Here is a 20233-nt window from a genome sequence, read left to right on the forward strand (position 1 = left end):
TTTCCAGATATCCCACCTGCTTTTTTAAAGTTTGAATTTCCTCCCTCAACTCAACGATCTCTGCATCCTTTTCATCAGGAGGTAGATTTCCTTGGGATTCTTTCAGGTACTTTTCCAGTCGTGCTATGCTTGTCTCCCTGAACTTCACAATCATTTTGTTTGACTGAAGTATCTTTTCCTTTTTAGCGCACACATCTTTAAGTTGGCCAATGTTTTCTTTCAGGTTCTGAAAAACGAAAATGGAATAAAGAATCAAGACACACAAGTTTTTTCAGCAATAGGAGGAATACTTTCTTTTCCATGCCCACTTGCTTTCTGTCTTTCCAGTCAAATGCTTTCTGAGACATGGTTAACACAATAGAATTCCCACAATGAGTCATCTTGATTCCTACACCATGGTCTAGGTCAATATCACTTTTGAGTGCTACTGCAATTCCAACCTGCAATGGATTAATAGGAATGGGCAGCATGGTGGCATACTGGTTAGCATTGCTGCCTCACAGCGCCAGAGACCTGGGTTCAATTCCAGCCTTGGGTGACTGTCTTTGTGGAGTTTGCACATTATCCCCGTGTTTGTGTGGGTTTCCTTCGGGTGCTCCGCTTTCCTACCACAGTCCAAAGATAGAACATAGAACAGTACAGCACAGTACAAGCCCTTCAGCCCACGATGTTGTGCTGACCATTTATCCTAATCTAAGATCAACCTAACCTACACCCCTTCAATTTACTGCTGTCCATGTACCTGTCTCTAATGACTCTGACTCCACCACCTCTGCTGGCAGTGCATTCCACACACCCACCACTCTCTGTGTAAAGATGTGCCGGTTAAGTGGCCTGGCCATGCTAAATTGCCCCTTAGTGTCCAAACGATTAGGTGGGGTTCGGTAGGGTGCTCGCTCAGAGGGTCAGTGCAGACCCGATGGGCCGAATGGCTTCCTTCTGCACAATAGTGATTCTAAGTCATATTGATAAAGCCAACATCACTGTTAATCAAATAAATCCAAATTGGCCAAATTAATTAAAATGGCTTAAATCATCTAGTTTTAAAAATATATTCATTCTTGGGATATGAGCATCATTGGCAAGGCCAGCATTTATTGACCATCCCTAACTACCCGTGGCAAGATTATAGCGAACCACCATCTTGGGTGATCAGAATCAGTAGGAACAGTGGGGGCTTAAAGGAATGGAGAGATAGAGCGTGAGTCAGCAAGAACAGCAGAGGCTAAAAGCACTGAGAGAGAGTGCGTGAGCAAGCACAAGAGTTCACTCTGCGAGACAGTGGAAACCGAGGGAGGATAACCTGCACCTAGTTTCCACGAGCACAACAGGAGCCAGGAGTTCAAAATGAGCACGAAAGGAGCCGGAAGTTCAGAAAGAGCTAGTTCAAGTGAGAGGAGCCCATGCGATAAACAAATGCTAAAGGGAGAGCAGCGAGATTTCATAATGAGGCATGAAAGGGAGAGATGACGACGATTGGTGAGTGTCAGGCGAGTAAACACTTAATATAAAGTTTAAGGCATGCCAGTGCAGCTCGGCCATGTGCTGCTAGATGTGGGAGGTCATGCATGTACAAAGGGCCCTCCATGACTACATATGCAGGAAGTGTCGTCAGCTACAAACATTTGAGCTCCAGGCCCTGTACAAGGATGGTTTACACCTTATGAGGACTGGGACTAATGCCCTGGCAGGGAGATTTGCTCCTGCTGTTGGAAAGGGTTTAAACTAGATTGAAAATGAAATGAAAAAATGAAAATCGCTTATTGTCACAAGTAGACTTCAAATGAAGTTACTGTGAAAAGCCCCGAGTCACCACATTCCAGCGCCCGTCCCGACGGCTGGTACGGGAATTGAACCGTGCTGCTGGCCTGCCTTGGTCTGCTTTCAAAGCCAGCAATTTAGCTGTGTGCTAAACCAGCCCCGATTGGCAGGGGGGTGGGCACAGGTTGTGGCAGCAGGAGTTGCTGTGATGCATCTGCGAAGCTGAGGGTTACGTGGCTAGGTGGGCACACTGCAGCTAAGTACACAGGCAGACAGAGAATGGGTGACCGCCAGAGCAGCTAAGAGAACCAGGCAGGTTGTGTATCCCCCGGAGGCCATCTCACTCTCTTAACTACTGAACCATTTTGGATACTGGTGAATGCAATGGTTCCTCAGAAGAGCCATAGAATCTATACAGTGCAGAGAGGTCATTCGGCCCATCGAGTCTGCACTAACCCTCAGAAAGAGCACCCTACCTAGATCACCCCGCGCCCTATCTCCGTAATCACACCCAACATACACATCTTTGGACACAGGAACAATTTAGCATGGCCAATCCACCTAACCTGTATATCTTTGGATGCTCCAAAAGTGTGGTTCATGGCACCAAGGGCTGCTTGGAGGAGAGAAGGAAGAGTGAAAGTGCTTTAGTAGTACGGGATTCCATAGTTAGAAGAGTAGAGAGGTGTTTCTGTGGCTGCAGACCTGACTCCAGGATGGTATGTTGCCTCTTTGGTGCCAGAGTCAAGGATGTCACAAAGCAGTGGCAGGACATTGTTTTGGGGGAGGGTGAACAGCCAGAGGTCATGGTCCATATTGGGACCAATGGCATAGGCAAGAAAGGGGCAGATCCTGAAAGCAGATTTTATGGAGTTAAGGAGGAAATGGAAAAGCAGTACCCCGAGAGCAGTAATCTCAGGATTACTCCCAGTGCCACATGTTAGTGAGCATAATAGGAAGATCAAGCAGTTCAACACGTGGCTGGAGAAATAGAGGGCTTTAGATACCTTTTTTCTTTATAAATTTATAAGTACCCAATTATTTCTTTCCAATTAAGTTGCAATTTAGCGTGGCCAATCCACCTGCCCTGCACATCTTTGGGTTGTGGGGGTGGGACCCACAGACATGGGGCAAATGCGCAAACTCCACACGGACAGTGACCAGGGGCCTTGATCAAACTCGGGTCCTCAGCTCCATGAGGCAGCAGTGCTAACCACTGCACCACCATGCCACCCGGAGGGTTTTGGATATCTGAGACACTGGGACCAGATCTGAGACAGGTGGGATCTTGACAAGATTTGAATCTTAACAGGGCTGAGACTAATGCCCTTGCAGGAATGTTTGCTACTGCTGTTGGGAAGGGTTTAAACCTGATTGGCAGGGGAATGGGAACCCAAGGGAAAACCAGAGTGGAGGAGTAGGAAAATTGACTGTGGGAAGTAGAGAAGTATTAACTGATAAGGAGGATAGGTCAGAGTAGTATCAAGGGAAATAAAATACTTGGAGCGTTTAGTTCTAAATTAGTAGATGGGGTCAGAGTAAGGGGGTGAGTTATAAAAGATTCATTCACATGGATGTGAATGCACAGGATTAAAAAGACTGGTGAACCCCTGGCACAAGTTGACAAATGGAATTATGATATTACAGCGAGAGACCTGGATCAAAGAAAGCAGGACCGAATATAAAATATTTCTAAGTACAAGACGATGGTGCCAAAGAAGCCTTGGCAAGTTGTTGCATTGCATCTTGTAGCTGGTACACACTTTGGGCTGCTGTGGAAGGAGTGAAAATTTATGGCGGGTGATGGGATGCCAATCAAGCAGACTGCTTTGTCCTGGATGGTTCCGAGCTTCGAGTGTTGTTGAACTACACTCATCCAGGCCAGTGGAGAGCATTTCATCATACTCCTGATTTGTATCTTGTACATGATATCTAGTAGATGGTTTTGGGTAAATAAGGTGAGTTACTCACCACAGAATTCCTAGCCTCTGACGCAACCTTCTTACACTAGCCCAGCTAAGCTTCTGGCCATTATCACTGTCTATCAAGGAACGGTGGTAGATTTTCTCTCATTGGAGATAGTCATTGCCTGGCACTTGTGTGGCACGAATGCTACTTGCCACTTATCAGCTTGGTGCAGTGGACTTGGACAGCTTGGTGCAGTGGACTTGGACTGCTTCAGTATCTGAGATTACTTTGCCCTCTCCTCCAAGGGAAAGAAATGTAGCTGGAACCCAACCTGGTTTTGGCTTTCACTGTTCTCCCACAGAAGCATGGCTTCCAGAAAACGATTCTTCCATTCATTGCAATCTATTTCATTTCCATCCACAGAAACAGCATCTGATAAATTGAAAGAAAACATTTAAAATAAATTTTGGGTGGATTCTTAAAAGCTGCGAACTTCACATTAGCAGAGAAATGTCTTTGCTTGGACCCAACAAAACTGTTTAAATAAAGCAAGCCAAGTAAACTGCTCAGCAACAATTAACTGATTGATGTTTTATAGACTTGAATGCTTCCTGTGGCTAACTGAAGGGTCTGTTGCAGAGACCACTTGATTGCAGCAGGCACTAACATAAAAGTTCCTTCATTAAGCTCAGGCGTTTTCTTAAATAACTCAGAGATCTCGTATTCTTTTCTCTTATACAAAATTGAATTAGAAAGATATATTTATATAGTGCCTTGCACACCCTCAGAATGTCTGAAGGTGCTTTTCAGGCATCTACTTTTGAAGCTTAATCACTGTTAGGACGTATGAAACGCAGCAGCCAATTTCCATCCAGAAAACTCCCAAAGAACAATGCAATAATGAGCAGACTTTTTTAAAAAATGTTTCTGATTGACGGGTGAATATTAGCTGGAACACACCAGGCAGGCAACATATCATTCTATCCCCTTCTCCCTGATGCACTTATCTTGCTTTCTCTTAAATGCATCTATGCCAATTGTCTCATCTGCACCATGTGGCAACGAGTTCCATTCTCATTGCTTCAGGTATAGAAGTTTCACCCGAATTCCTTGTTGGATTTATATTTCCACCAAATGGAAACAGCTTCTCGACATCCAGCTGATAAAACACTCCTTGGAGAGAAAGAGCCCCAATCTCAATCTGGTTCAGCTTTTGCAAATTGTTGTACCCTTTCAGTTCCAGGAGTTTTGTAAATCATTTCTGTATTTCTCCAGTAATCTATACATTTTTTGTAATAGATCAGAATTGTGCACTGCATTCCAAGTGTTTTCTAACCAAAGTCTTTGAGTATAGCTTCTCTGCTTTTCAATTGTGCTCATCTAGAAATGGACCTCAATTCTGGTGATGTTTACGACTGTCAATCTACATTGCTACTTACAATGATTTGTGTATCCGCCCCCTTCTATCCCTTTACCCTACTTAAACTCTTATTTTCCAAGGACTAGGTAGCCTCCTTATTCTTACCAAAATGGGATCATCTCAAATTATCTGTTCTGAAATCAATTTGCAAGCAAATTGTGCATGTTCGATAACATCCATTTATATTTTGTTACAGTCCTCATCCATTTGGTGTCAAATTGATATTGTACTTGTTTCCTTTTTTTTTTTTTTAATTTAGATTACCCAATTATTTTTTCCAATTAAGGGGCAATTTAGCGTGGCCAATCCACCTACTCTGCACATTTTTGGGTTGTGGGGGCGAAACCCACGCAGACACGGGGAGAATGTGCAAACTCCACACGGACAGTGACCCAGAGCCAGGATCGAACCTGGGACCTCAGCGCCGTGAGGCGGTTGTGCTAACGACTAGGCCACCATGCTGCCCTTTGTACTTGTTTCCTGAAGGCCAATCCTTTATTTCTCAAAGTTCCTGGTCTTAACTGGAATCCTTACCTCGGTTAGCCTCCACCTCCTGTGAAATATGTCCTTTAGACAGCTCAGAAAGCTGTTCTTTCAGCTTCTTGATTTCTGCCTGCAGCTGGTGGACGTTGCCTTGAGTATCTTCATTTACTATGGCCTACAACAAAGAGGGAATAAGTTGGTGCTACATCAATTAAACAGTAACCAAATAATCACACGGTAACAATTTTATACGGTGTTCTTGAACAGCATTAGCCTACTACAAGGTTTATAAGAATAATGGAAAATCTAATGTTTATACTTCCAAGAGAGCATTCACATGGATCATTACAGTTCAGTTTTAAAAGAATAAAAAATATTAAATGAAATATATAAAGGGATTGTAGATTTTACAGACTGAAACATGACCTTTCACATTCAGGTTTTCAAACACTATTTTTCCTGCTCCATTTCTTGCACAATATTAATACACAAACACTTTCCATCAATGGTCATTGGAGAATAATCAAGAACTCAATTCCCACTTCCCTCACCCTTAACTTGAATATTGAAGCCAACTGTAATATTTCTACTGCCACCCCAGCTGATTCAACCTATACTGAAGATTGAACCTTCCTGGGGTTTGTATGGCTCAACTGCTCCATAACCAGCTGAATGATTAGACAGCCTGTTACATATTCTCAATTACATGAAAAAAATGCATAACCATAACTTGATTAATCAACATTAGAGATACACAGTGAACAAGTCAAGAACTTTAACTCACTTTATTTTTGATCAGCTTAGCTCTACGGGCAAACTGAAGTGTGGAGAGCGTTTCACCAAAACACCGTGACCCAGGGTGAACATTTGCAATGATGTAAGTCTTTGCATTTCCTCCAAGAGAGTCCTGCAACAAAATTATTCATTAACCTGTTGATAGCCATTCTGCTATTAGAAAACAGGTAACCAACTTCCCAAAAATGTGCTATCTATTGATTCTTATCTTGTTAATCAGTATGGATCATTAAAATTTTATCAGAGATACACTTATGCAAAGGCATGGTTGCAAATTTGCAGCTGCTGCACAACTAAGATGAGCGTGAGGTCAGGTGTAATGTCTGGATCTGGTATGTCTCTCTTGTGGTGACCATGAATTGGATTCAATTTGAATTGGTTTTTGGAGCAGGCAAGGACCTGGATTAGGGCTTTGCCCCTGTCCACACTCTTGAACTCTGGCATTCTAACTCTGATAAAGTAATTTTTTTTTTATATATAAAGGTACCCGCTTCCAAAATTAAGTTTTTGTTGTACATAATTTTTAATATTACAAAATTGTAATAACTAACCAATTAGCAGAAAAAAATCTTTTAATTGTTTAAAATCTCCCAAGAAGTGTTCAACAATCTAGTAGTTACATTACCCTCAACAAGAATGTCAGTTTAGAATCTCGGTAACAGATGTGTCTGTTTTTTCCATTAGCCACGTCAACAAGGCCCATAATGACATGTCCCAGACAACTCAGTGATCGGTTTATACTGCTCGCCTCCTAGAACATGCAGGAAAGGAGAAGTGATAACAAAAAAAACATTAAAATAATTTTCCTAGTTTAATTTTCAGAATTTTTTTAATAACGGTGCTTGATGAAAGTAAAATAATTATAACAGTGTTCAATCAGCCATAAGAGTTCAGTGCTGCCTCACAGCTTCGAGGGCCCGGGTTCGGTCACGGCCCACTGTCCGTGTTGAGTTTGCACATTCTCCCGATGTCTGCGTGGGATTCACCCCCACAACCCAAAGATGTGCACGGTAGGTGGATTGGCCACGCTAAATTGCCCATTAATTGGAAAAAGAATTGGATACTCTACATTTATAATAAAAGAAATTCAGTGAGAAAAATTAAGAATTTTAAAATTTAGAATCAAGATTTGCCGAAATGCCATGTGAACTCAAACTGTACTGAAATATTTCTGTACATGGTAAAAATCCCTATCTATTCACATGGACAAAACAGTTATAATACTGCCATCCAGCAATGCAGCGCTGGGATCGGCATTAAATGGTTTAAGGTGAGGTTTCTGCCCCTATCTCAGGGGTAGGGGAAATCACACCTTTCGAGAACAGCTAGCCAACTGGATAGCCAGGTAGTCCCAAGACAAGGAATCTAGGAAATCTGAGGTCAGGGGGGCGGAGGGAGAGAGAGAGAGAGAGAGGAGGAGGAGGAAGAGGAGGCTGTGAGCGTGAGGATGACCTAGAGGAGCGAGTGCTTCAAACGGCCCAAGCAATCCACAAAGTAGGTACCCCCTTGCCGCACATTAGCCTGTGCAGCTAAAGCTGCTGGGTTGTCCGTTTGGTGTGCACCTCCCACCACAGTGGATAAAATGCTGGTGGAGTGGGATGGGACCCTTAAGCAAAGAACTTCAATAAGCCCACAGACAGATGTGCCACTCCCATTGAATATCCAGCCCTGAGTTATTGTAACTGCAGCATCTGTGGGATGAAGTAAATGGTCCCTGTAATTAGCAATTGTAAACAGAAGGACAACTGTCCGTGCCTTTAACCGAAGCCCTTCAGCGTGCGTATCCTTCTGTCGTTCTGACCCTGCCAAGTCAACCAGGTTCAGCTGCGATGTTCGAATGTTAACTAGGTTGTTGACGTTTTCCTTTGATTGTATAGTAACTGTGAAGACAGCATGAGACCGCGATGACTCTCTGTTCATTGAGGTGGATGCTACACTTCGATTCCGCCATCCCATGGATAACACCTACCAAAAATTAGGAAATGTTTCATTCCATTTCTGCACCTTCCAACAGTTCCTATACATTAAAAGATTGCATTTGTAAATTTTAAATACATTCATGACAACGGGACACAAGTAGGAAAATAAATAGTCATCAAATTACTCAATTAAATCATAGGTTTTCATGACAAACAGAAAATTTGAGTTAATGGCCAATTATAGTTGAATTCATAAACTAAAAAGAGAATTAGTTATCTTGCAAATCTTAAAACACTTTTTGAAAGTTTGTAAATGGTCTTGCTTAACACAATCAGTATGATGCCATTACTTCATTTGCCACAAGAATTTTATGTAGTTTTAAACAAGCACAATAGCTCAAACATCAACAAATAATCTATTGCAGCATTACCCACTGCAGTTAACAGTACGATAAAATTTAGTTGATTTAATAGACCACTTTTGCTTGTTTAATGAACCACTGGAAAAACACCTGTATATAAAACAAATCCTCTTAAAAAAAAATTTAATGCCGATCTGCAACATGGCAAGTGACCTGACCAACTATAATTCTGGCAAGATAAAACAGTGAAACCTGGGGTGATCATTACTAAATAAAGTGTCGACATTGTAAGTGAAGTGGTACTAAATTACCTGATAGGCCTCAGCTGCTGAAGTTACAACTTGTTCGACCACCCCTTCTACAAAGACCCCTGTTTTGATGTTTTCTCGAAGAAATAGGCCGGTTGAAGCGGCGTCTAACAGATCAAATATTTGTTCGTTGTAAATCTCAATGAAGGAGCATTTGCACAGAAAATCCTTGCTTTCGCCGGCCTATTAAGGAAGACAGAAGTGTATTATTCAAGAAAATTTAATTTGACAATTCGGTACAGTTGCTAGTTCTCCCTCACCTATGGCTGGAGTCTTGTGGTTCAGCAAGTAGCATCTCTACATTTGAGCCAGAAGATTAGGGTTCAAGTCCCATTCCCGGACTTGTTGGCCACGGAAGGAGCATTAATGGTGTGGTTGGACTGGTTGATAAACAGCCAGTTAGCTAATCTTTTCAACACTTCTCCGCTATTCCCAAAGGGAAAAACGTGTCCATGAAGATTTAAACAAACAGAAAGCTGTGCGTTCAGACACAATACAGGGCTCGGCTCACTCTAGATTTGCAGATCACTGAAAGAAAGGTACACTCAGGGGTGTCATCCTTTAGATGAGATGTTATATTGAAATATAGTCCACCATAGGAATTGCTATCAAAGAACTGTGGGTTCTTGGTGTCTTGGCCAATGTTTTCCCTCAATTAATAACACCTTGCCTATGCAAGCCATAGTAATTCACTGAGGTGCTTTGTGATATTTTAATCCAACATTTTATACAATTGCAAATGTTACATTACTTATTCTAAAACTGGAAAGCGCATAAAATTCTAAATACCGTTTCTTTTTCTCGATTGATCAAGTAAAAGAGGTATTCAAAACTTCGAGGGATTACACCCCTTAAATTGTGCGTGAAGTTATCAGAATCATCAGAGGGACCTGAAAACATAAACACATAATATTTATTCCCAGTTAGAAAAATACTTGAGCAATGTACTTTTGTAAACATAAGTGAAAACAAATTAGTAAATTATATGAGGGACTTTTTAAAAGTATATTTATTAGAATTACATTTTTGCTAACAATGCAACAAAATTATTAAATAAATACATCACAAGGAGAAAAACCAGCTCTACATGCATGAATACAGAGGGGAACAGGATAACAAAATTATAACTGGCTTGATACAATCATTAGACATAGCAAGATACGGGCGGCATGTAGCGCAGTAGATAGCACTGGGACTGCAGCGCTGAGGACCCGGGTTCGAATCCCGGCCCTGGGTCACTGTCCGTATGGAGTTTGCACATTCTCCTTATGTCTGGGTGGGTCTCACCGCCACAACCCAAAGATGTGCCTGATACGTGAATTGGCTACGCTAAATTGCCCCTTAATTGGAAAAAAAATTGGGTACTCTAAATTTATATAAATACAGAAACACACAGACAAGAAAGAAAAGAAATAAAACTGCTTCCACTGCCACTACATCCTTCCTCAATAAGGAGACCAAAACTGGACACAATACCCCAGATGTGGTCTCACCAATACCCTAAACAATTGCAACACTTCTCTACTTTTTATACTCCATCCCTTTTGCAATAAACGCTAACATTCCATTTGCCTTTCTAGTTACATGCTGTACCTGCATAGACACCCAGACACCTCTGCCCAGTCACATTTTGAATCTGCTCTTCATTTATATAAGAATTTGCCTTTCTATTTTTTCAGCCAAAATGGATAACCTCACACTTATCTGCCAAATTTTGGCCCAATCTCCTTGTGTATCGACATCTGTCTGTAAAATATTATCTCCTCTTCACTGCTTGCTTTCCTACCTATTTTAGTATCATCTGCAAATTTTGCTATGTTACACTCTGTTCCTGCTTGCAGATCATTTATATAAATTGTAAATAATTGAGGTCCAAGGACTGAACCCTGCGGCACCCCGCCAGTTACAGTTCGCCAGCCAGAGAAGGGCCCATTTATCTCAGCCCTATGCTTTCGGTCAGTCAGTCAATCCTCAATCCAGTCTAGTACTCTACACCCAATCTGCTATGATCTCACCTTCTGGATCAATCATTTATGCGACACCTTGTGAAACGCCTTCTGGAAGTCTAGATATACCACATCCACAGGTTCTGCATTATCCACCTTGCTGGTTACATCCTCAAAGAACTCGAGCAGGACTTACTTACCTTGCATAAAACCATGCTGACAATGGTGGATTGACTTTGTCATCTCCTAAACGATTGATTCCAGCAACTTCTCCACCACAGCGGTCAAGCTAACCATTCTATATTTTCCCATTTATTTTGCCTCTCTCCCTTTTTGAATAGAGGCATCACATTAGAGTGTTTCCAATCCACCAGGATCCTTCCAAAATCCAGGGAATTCTGAAATATCATAACTGATGCATCCTCTGCCACCTCCCTCAGTACTCAATACAGGAGACCCGTCCCCTTAATCCCATCAGTTTATTCAATACCGTATTCTTAGTGATGGTTATTGCACCAAGGTCCCAACAGAAGTTTTTGGAAATGCTTTAATATCTTCTATCGTGAAGACAGAGACAGAATATTGGTTCAATAGTTCATCTTGGCTCTTTTGACTTTATTTTTAGTATCCTTTTGCTGAACCTTATCCCAATCTTCCAGCTTACCACTAGCTTTTGCAGTACGGTATGCCCTAATTTTTGCCTTTGTGTAGCCATGGAACATTTTTCTCCCTTTTACAATTCCTCTTCCACTCAGAAATGTACTTCAATTGAGTGGTATTTAATATCTTCCTGAGCATCCACCATTGCTCCTCAACTGTCCTACCTTCAATTATCTGTGCCCAGTCCACTTGGGCCAACTCTTTCCTCAGGCCTGTATAATTACCTCTGCCCAAAGTTAAAACTCTAGTATGGAACTGCGTCTTCTCTCACTCAATCTGAATTTTAAATTCTAGCACGCTGTGACCACTCCTTCGAATAGAATCCTTAACGTCAAGACTATTTATCAAATCTTTGTTACATAATATTAAATCTAAAATAGCTCCCTGGTTGGCACCATAACATATTGCTCTAAGAAATAATCCCTCACACACATGAAATTTCCCTCGGGGTTACCCTTGCCAACTTGATTAATGCAGTCAATATGCATATTAAAATCACCCACGATTGCCATTGTGCCCTCACTATTTCTTGGTTTATACTATGCCCCACTTTGGAAGTATTGCTCAAGGGCCTGTAAATAACTCCTTCCATGAAGCTTTTTTCCTTGTGTTTTTCATTTCCACCCAGATCGATTCAACATTTTCGTTCTTAGTGCCTTGATGCCACCTTTAACAAACAAAGCAACTCCACCTCCTGTTCCATCCTGTCTATCCTTTTAGAGCAGTGTTTTTCAAACCTTTTTTTCCCAGGACCCATTTTTACCAACCGGCCAACCTTCGGGACCCACCATTTTCTCTTACCCTGTTTGTTGCTGACAAAAATGGAGGAAATGGTTTTGGGTCCCTTTGGCCCCAATGGTCCCTCGAACTTGAAAAAAAAAGGCTGCAACCTTTTTTTTTTTTTAAAAATGCGGCTGCAGCGACGGACGGCTCCACAACCCTCCCGACACCCACCCGCAACCCAATCGCGGGTCACACCCCTGAGTTTGACAATGCCTGTTTTAGAGTACCAAGTACCCTTGGACATTTAACTCCCAGTCCCAGTCCTCCTGCAACCATGTTTCAGTAATCCCCACCAAATCATACCCATTGGTCTCTATTTGCGCTGTCAGCTCATTGACCTTATTCCGAATACTGCGTGCATTTAGGTACAAGGTTAAATCTGTCCTACTGATTGGTCTTTCCCTTGCAGGATTTTCTTGTGCATTTGCTTTTCACATTCTGACCTCTTTTATTAATCTCTGATAACATTCAGCCTCGTCCCCAACTTTCACTGCCAGTCACCTTACACTTTGATTTTTTACGTTTCCTTTCCCCCTCCATATTCGTTAGACTACTTCTGTCTAATCCTCCTAACAACCTCCACCTCCTGCTTTGATTCCAATTAATCATTATACCTTTCTCTTCCCCCCATTTCCTATTTTAAAGACCTTGTGACCACCCTATTTATCCTTTCCATTAGAACACTGGTCCGGGATCGGTTCCGATGGAGACCATCCCAACCGTACAGATCTCTCCTGTCCCATTACTGATGCCAGTGCCCCATGAAATGGAACACCTCTTTCCTGCACCACTCCTTCAGCCGCATGTTTACTCCCACAATTTCCTCATCCCTATGCATTTTACACATGGCTCAGGTAGTAATCCAGAGATCATAACCCTCAAGGACCTATTCTTTAATTTTGTTGCTAATTCCTTATATTCCCCAAACATGTTGGGCAAAATTCTCCATCCCGCCACACCCGTTTTCTGGTGCAGCTCGTCCCCACCTCCGCGAGGTCCTCCGCCCCAGCCGCCAATGGGGATTCCCATTGTGGGCACCCCCACGCCGTCGGGAAATCCGGGGGCGTGAGTCTACTGCAGGCAAAACGGAGGTTTCTACCGACGGAGAATCCATCCAGTCTTCTTTCCTAGTCTTGCCTATGTTGTTGTGGACCACAACAACTAGATCCTCACGGTCCCGGAGCCCGATCCTGGCGGTGGAAGGCGGCGGCACTGCTCCATGTTGTCCTGAGGCGTTGTTGCCGTCTCTCAGCAACCGGCACCGGCCTCCTGCCTGGCGCCGACCCCTCACCGGCTCCGCCTCCACCCCCAGCTCCGCCTCGGCCCTGGCCGGGCCCCAGGACCAGCCGCTCAGCTACAGGGACGGAGAGCAGCCTGAGGTCAACCTGTACGACAAGTATCCCGAGTATCATGGCTTCAGTTCAGACCCAGTGGTTGACCTCTGGAACATGACGCTGGCCTTTTTCTTTGGTAACTCTCTGGCCATTGTGATGGGCTCGGTCTTCATGCACTATCTGCTTGACCGTGGGATGCCGCAGTGGGCTCGGAGAGAGGCCGAGCGACGTCTTAAACACCTCGAAACGCAGGGCCCGTCCCCCATCGCTGAGAACTACTACGACACGGAGAAGATCGTGCTGCCGCCCTCGGGATCGGAGTATGGGGCTGCTGGAGGTTGCGGGGAGGGGGCGTTGGTACGCAGGGACCACCCTGCCGTTCTGTCTGTTTCAACTCGTGAATAAAGCGTTAAATTATTTTTTTTTAAAACACAACTGGATCCTCTCCCTCCAATACCCTTTCAAGCTGGTTTGAGATGTCCCTCACCCTGGCACCGGGCAGGCAGCCTACCATGTGGGGCTCTCGGTTCTGCTTGCAACGGATGCTATCAGTTCCTCAAATTAGAGAATCCCCTACAACTACCACTTGTCTTTTTGCTCCCCCTGCTTGAATGGCCTCCTGTACCACAGTGCAGTGGTCAGCTAGATCATCCTTCCATCAGTTATTTTCCTCATCCACACAGGTAACAAGCACCTTGTACCTTTTGGACAAGGTATGGGCTGAGGTTCCTCCATTTATGAATTCAGGATCCCTCTGCCTTCCTCACAGTCACACCCTGCTGTGCCTGACCACTTGGCGAATTAGAGATAGTTTTTTTTTTTTAAATATAATTTTTATTGGAATTTTTTACAGAACATATAAAACATAACGACAAACAATGAAATGCAACAAAATAACCCATAATAACTGTAACACCCCCAGACCATATGTATCCCATCCCCCCATGAACAAAAGAACTTAAAAATAAATTAAAATTAAATAAACATAGTCATCGTCCGCCCCCCCCTTTTCCCTCCCCCTTCCGCCCCCCCTTTTCCCTCCCCCTTCCGCCCCCCCTTTTCCCTCCCCCTCCCCCTCCCCCTCCCCCTCCCCCCCTCCCTCCCCCCTTCCCCCTCCCCTCCCCCCCCTCCCCCTTCCCCCCCCCCCCCCCCCCCCCCCCCCCCCCCCCCACTACTGTCCCTGTACCCTATCGTTGAGCCAGAAAGTCAAGGAAAGGTTGCCACCGTTTAAAGAACCCTTGTACCGACCCTCTCAGGGCGAATTTGACCTTCTCGAGCTTAATGAAACCCGCCATGTTATTGATCCAGGTCTCCACGCTTGGGGGCCTCGCATCCTTCCATTGTAGCAAGATCTTTCGCCGGGCTACTAGGGACGCAAAGGCCAGCACACCGGCCTCTTTCGCCTCCTGCACTCCCGGCTCCACCCCAACCCCAAAAATCGCGAGTCCCCATCCTGGCTTGACCCTGGATCCCACCACCCTCGACCCCGTCCTCGCCACCCCCTTCCAGAACTCCTCCAGTGCCGGGCATGCCCAGAACATATGGGCATGGTTCGCTGGACTCCTCGAGCACCTGACACACCTGTCTTCACCCCCAAAGAACCTACTCATCCTCGTCCCAGTCATGTGGGCCCGGTGCAGCACCTTGAATTGGATGAGGCTAAGCCGCGCACACGAGGAGGAAGAATTAACCCTCTCCAGAGCATCAGCCCATGTCCCGTCTTCGATCTGTTCCCCCAGTTCCCCCTCCCACTTAGCTTTCAGCTCCTCTACTGATGCCTCCTCCGCCTCCTGCATAACCTTGTAGATATCAGATATCTTCCCCTCTCCGACCCAGACCCCCGAAAGCACCCTGTCGCTCACCCCCCTCGCAGGAAGCGAAGGGAATCCCTCCACCTGCCGCCTAGCAAATGCCTTTACCTGCAGATACCTGAACATGTTCCCCGGGGGGAGCCCAAATTTCTCCTCCAACTCCCCCAGGCTCGCAAACCTCCCATCAATATACAGGTCCCTCAGCTGTCTGATGCCCGCACTGTGCCAACTCTGAAACCCCCATCAATGTTCCCCGGGACGAACCTATGGTTCCCCCTTAACGGAGCCTCCATCGAGCCCCCCACTTCTCCCCTATGTCGCCTCCACTGCCCCCAAATCTTGAGGGTAGCCGCCACCACCGGACTCGTGGTATACCTCGTAGGAGGGAGCGGCTACGGCGCCGTTACCAGGGCCCCCAGGCTTGTATCTCCACAGGACGCCCTCTCCATCCGTTTCCATGCTGCCCCCTCCCCCTCCATTATCCACTTGCGCACCATCGACACATTGGCCGCCCAATAATACCCCGAGAGATTGGGTAACGCCAGCCCCCCCCCCATCTCTACCCCGCTCCAAGAAGACCCTCTTCACCCTCGGGGTCCCATGCGCCCAAACAAAGCTCATGATGCTGCTAGTCACCCTTCTAAAAAAGGCCCTAGGGATAAAGATGGGCAAACACTGAAAAAGGAACAAGAACCTCGGGAGAACCGTCATTTTGACGGACTGCACTCTATCCGCCAACGATAGCGGTACCATGTCCCACCTTTTAAATTCCTCCTCCATCTGCTCCACCAGCCTGGTAAAATTAAGCTTATGGAGAGTCCCCCAACTCCTGGCCACCTGCACCCCCAGGTATCTGAAACTCTTCACTGCCCTCTTAAACGGGAGCCTCCCAATTCCCTCTTCCTGATCACCCGGGTGTACTACAAATACCTCACTCTTGCCTAAATTTAACTTATAGCCCGAGAAGCCCCCAAATTCCGCTAACAGCTCCATCACCCCCGGCATTCCCCCTTCTGGATCCGCCACATACAACAGCAGGTCGTCCGCATACAGTGATACACGATGTTCCTCCCCACCCCGCACCAGACCCCTCCATCTCCCTGACTCCCTCAACGCCATAGCCAAAGGTTCAATCGCCAGGGCAAAGCGCAAGGGGGACAGGGGGCACCCCTGCCTGGTCCCACGGTAGAGCCTAAAATACTCCAATCTCCTTCCATTGGTAACTACACTTGCCATCGGAGCCGCGTAGAGCAGCCTCACCCATTTGATGAATCCCTCCCCGAATCCAAACCGCTCCAGCACCTCCCACAGGTACCCCCACTCAACTCTATCAAACGCTTTCTCCGCATCCAGCGCCACCACTATCTCCGCCTCCCCCTCCACTGCCAGCATCATAATAACATTTAGCAGTCTCCGCACATTCGTGTTGAGCTGCCATCCCTTGACAAATCCTGTCTGATCCTCGTGTATCACCCCTGGCACACAGTCCTCTATCCTGGTGGCCAGGATCTTCGCCAGCAACTTAGCGTCAACATTGAGGAGCGAGATAGGCCTGTATGATCCACACTGCAAGGGGTCCTTATCCCGCTTCAGGATCAGAGAGATCAGTGCCCGCGACATCGTCGAGGGCAAAGCCCCCCCCCCTCCCATGCCTCATTGAAGGCTCGCACCAACACGGGGCCCACCAGGTCCGCATACTTTTTATAAAATTCCACCGGGAACCCATCCGGCCCCGGCGCCTTACCTGACTGCATTTGTCCAATCCCCCTGACTAGCTCCTCCAACTCTATCGGCGCCCCCAGCCCCTCTACCAGCTCCTCTTGAACCCTTGGGAAACATAGCCTGTTCATGAAGCTCTCCATCCCCCCTCTCCCCATCGGAGGTTCTGACCGGTACAGTTCCTCGTAGAAGTCCCTAAAGACCCCATTTACTTCTGTCCCCTTCTGTACTACATTCCCACCCCTATCCGTCACTCCACCAATTTCCCTAGCCGCATCTCGCCTGCGGAGCTGATGCGCCAACATCCTGCTCGCCTTCTCCCCATACTCATATACCGCGCCCTGCGACCTCCTCCACTGTGCCTCCGCCTTTCTGGTGGTCAACAAGTCAAATTTGGCCTGCAAACTACGCCGTTCCACCAGCAACCCCTCCTCCGGTGCCTCCGCGTATCTCCTGTCCACATCCAGGAGCTCCCCCACCAGTCTCTCCCTCTCCTTCCTCTCCCTCCTTTCCCTATGGGCCCGGATGGAGATCAGCTCCCCCCGGATCACTGCTTTCAGAGCCTCCCAGACCATCCCCACCCGGACCTCCCCCGTGTCGTTGGTATCCAGATACCCCTAAATACTTCCCCGGACCCTCCTACACACCTCCTCAGCAGCCAGCATCCCCACATCCAGGCGCCAGAGCGGGCGCTGGTCCCGCGCCTCCCCCATCTCCAGATCAACCCAGTGCGGAGCATGGTCTGAAATCGCTATGGCCGAATACTCTGCATCCTGCACCTTCGGGATCAATCCCCTGCTCAGGACGAAAAAAATCTATTCGGGAATAAACCCTATGGACATGGGAGAAAAAGGAATACTCCCGCGCTCTCGGCCTCCCAAACCTCCAGGCATCCACCCCTCCCATCTGGTTCATAAACCCCCTCAGCACTTTGGCCGCCGCCGGTCTCCTACCCGTCCTTGAACTGGACCGGTCCAGTGGGGGATCCAGCACTGTGTTAAAGTCTCCCCCATGATCAGGCCCCCCGCCTCCAGGTCTGGAATGCGGCCCAACAAGCGCCTCATGAAGCCGGCATCATCCCAATTCGGGGCATATACATTTACCAGCACCACTTTCTCTCCTTGCAGCCTACCCTTCACCATAATATATCTGCCCTCCTTGTCCGACACCACCTCAGCCGCCTCGAACGCCACCCTCTTCCCCACCAGAATCGCCACCCCCCGGTTCTTCGCATCCAATCCTGAGTGAAAAACCTGCCCCACCCACCCCTTCCTCAGACGAACCTGGTCCGCCACCTTCAAGTGGGTCTCCTGGAGCATAGCCACGTCCGCCTTCGGCCCCTTCAGATGAGAAAATACCCTAGTTCTCTTAACCGGCCCATTCAGTCCTCTCACGTTCCAGGTAATCAGCCGGATCAGAGGGCAACCTGCCCCTCTCCCCTGCCGGCTAGCCATAGCTTATCGACTGCTCGCCCCAGGCCAGCTCGCCCCGCCTGACCCGTTCCCCATGGCGATAACGCCTCTCCTCTACCCCCCCAGCCCACACCAGCTCCTTCCTGGCCATTCCAGCAGCAACCCGGTATCCCCCCACCCCCCCAGGCTAGGACCCCTCCTAGCCGCGACGCACCCTCCATGGTACTTCCGTGAGTCAGCTGACTTCTGCTGACCCGGCAGCTCCCGCCAAAACCCATCTCCTCCCGGCATGGGGTCATCCCCCTCTTGCCACACCTCCTTGGCACCACTTCAGCGGGGGGAAAGAAAACCAGTGAAGGCCACGCCCCCATCTCCAGCTCCGCCCCCCCATGCCCCGCAGCGCGGACATCCAGAGGAAAGCCCGCGCTTTCACACTGCCACACCCCACCCTTCTGACACAGCTCCTCAAAATCCAGTTTCACCCCAACCCCCAGCCCCGTACAGAAGAGAACATATAAAACACAAACCCCCAACGTTCCCCACATACCCCACACCCAACAGACAAACCCACCCGGAAACAAAGCAAAACGAAAACCAGCATAAGAATAACACCTGTCAAAATTGAAGAACAGCAACAGCGAAAACAGCAACGGCCATAGTGTGTCCCCAGACCCTAGTTTGAGTCCAGCTTCTCCGCCTGTACAAAGGCCCACGCCTCCTCCGGGGACTCGAAGTCGTGGTGCCGGTCATTATATGTCACCCACAGACGCGCAGGCTGCAGCATTCCAAATCTGACCTGCTTGGCATGCAGCACCGCCTTCGGCCGGTTGAACCCGGCCCGCCGCTTTGCCACCTCCGCACCCCAGTCCTGGTAGATTCGCACCACCGAATTCTCCCACTTGCTGCTCCTCTCTTTCTTGGCCCAGCGCAGCACACACTCCCGGTCACTAAACCGATGGAACCACACCAGCACCGCCCGCGGGGGTTCATTTGCCTTAGGCCTCCTGGCCATCACTCGATGAGCTCCCTCAAGCTCCAGGGGCAAATGGAAGGACCCCGCTCCCATCAACGAGCTCAACATTGTGGTCACATACGCCGGGAGATCCGACCCCTCCGCCAGGCCCAGGATCCTCAAATTCTTTCGCCTCGTGCGAACGTCCAGCTCCTCCAAGCGGTCTTGCCACTTTTTGTGAAGTGCCTCGTGCAACTCCACTTTCCCCACGAGGACCACGGCCTCCTCCTCCCTCTCAGCGGCCTGCTGCTGCAACTCCCGAATCGACACCTCCTGTGCCGCCTGGGTCCCAAGCAGCTTGTTTGTAGTTGCATTCAGGGAGTCCAGCAACTCAGCCTTCAGCTCCGCAAAACAGCGCAGAAGAGAGGCTTGCTGCTCCTGCGCCCACTTCCACCAGTCCTCGGGTGTTCCGCCGGCCGCTATTTTGTCTTTCTTCCCCTGCTTTTCTTGGGGAGCTGCTGCAGCTTTTTCCTTTGCCCCACTCCGGGTGAGCACCATAAATTATGGGGAATGCTCCTCTAGACACCTTCCCCCACTGGGATTCGTCGGGACAGCGTCGACTGCTGCTAGAATTCAGCTTTCATAAAGGCCCTCAAGTCA

The 20233-nt window shown here is 47.4% G+C and overlaps 1 protein-coding gene across 2 annotated transcripts in view; it reads right to left on the reverse strand.

The window, feature by feature from the left end:
* Positions 1-20233, reverse strand: part of kif15 (kinesin family member 15) — a 230583-nt gene that overhangs the window by 60225 nt on the left and 150125 nt on the right. For both annotated transcript variants that reach the window (XM_038796594.1, XM_038796595.1), the window contains 8 exons: positions 9746-9846; positions 8960-9139; positions 8123-8332; positions 6993-7118; positions 6357-6479; positions 5624-5747; positions 4001-4101; positions 17-226 (listed from right to left, as the gene is read on the reverse strand). In XM_038796594.1, coding sequence (XP_038652522.1) covers positions 17-226; positions 4001-4101; positions 5624-5747; positions 6357-6479; positions 6993-7118; positions 8123-8332; positions 8960-9139; positions 9746-9846 — 1175 coding nt within the window. The remainder of the gene's footprint in view (positions 1-16; positions 227-4000; positions 4102-5623; positions 5748-6356; positions 6480-6992; positions 7119-8122; positions 8333-8959; positions 9140-9745; positions 9847-20233) is intronic.

This window comes from Scyliorhinus canicula, chromosome 5, assembly GCF_902713615.1.
Source record: "Scyliorhinus canicula chromosome 5, sScyCan1.1, whole genome shotgun sequence".
Classification (NCBI taxonomy): Eukaryota; Metazoa; Chordata; class Chondrichthyes; order Carcharhiniformes; family Scyliorhinidae; genus Scyliorhinus; species Scyliorhinus canicula.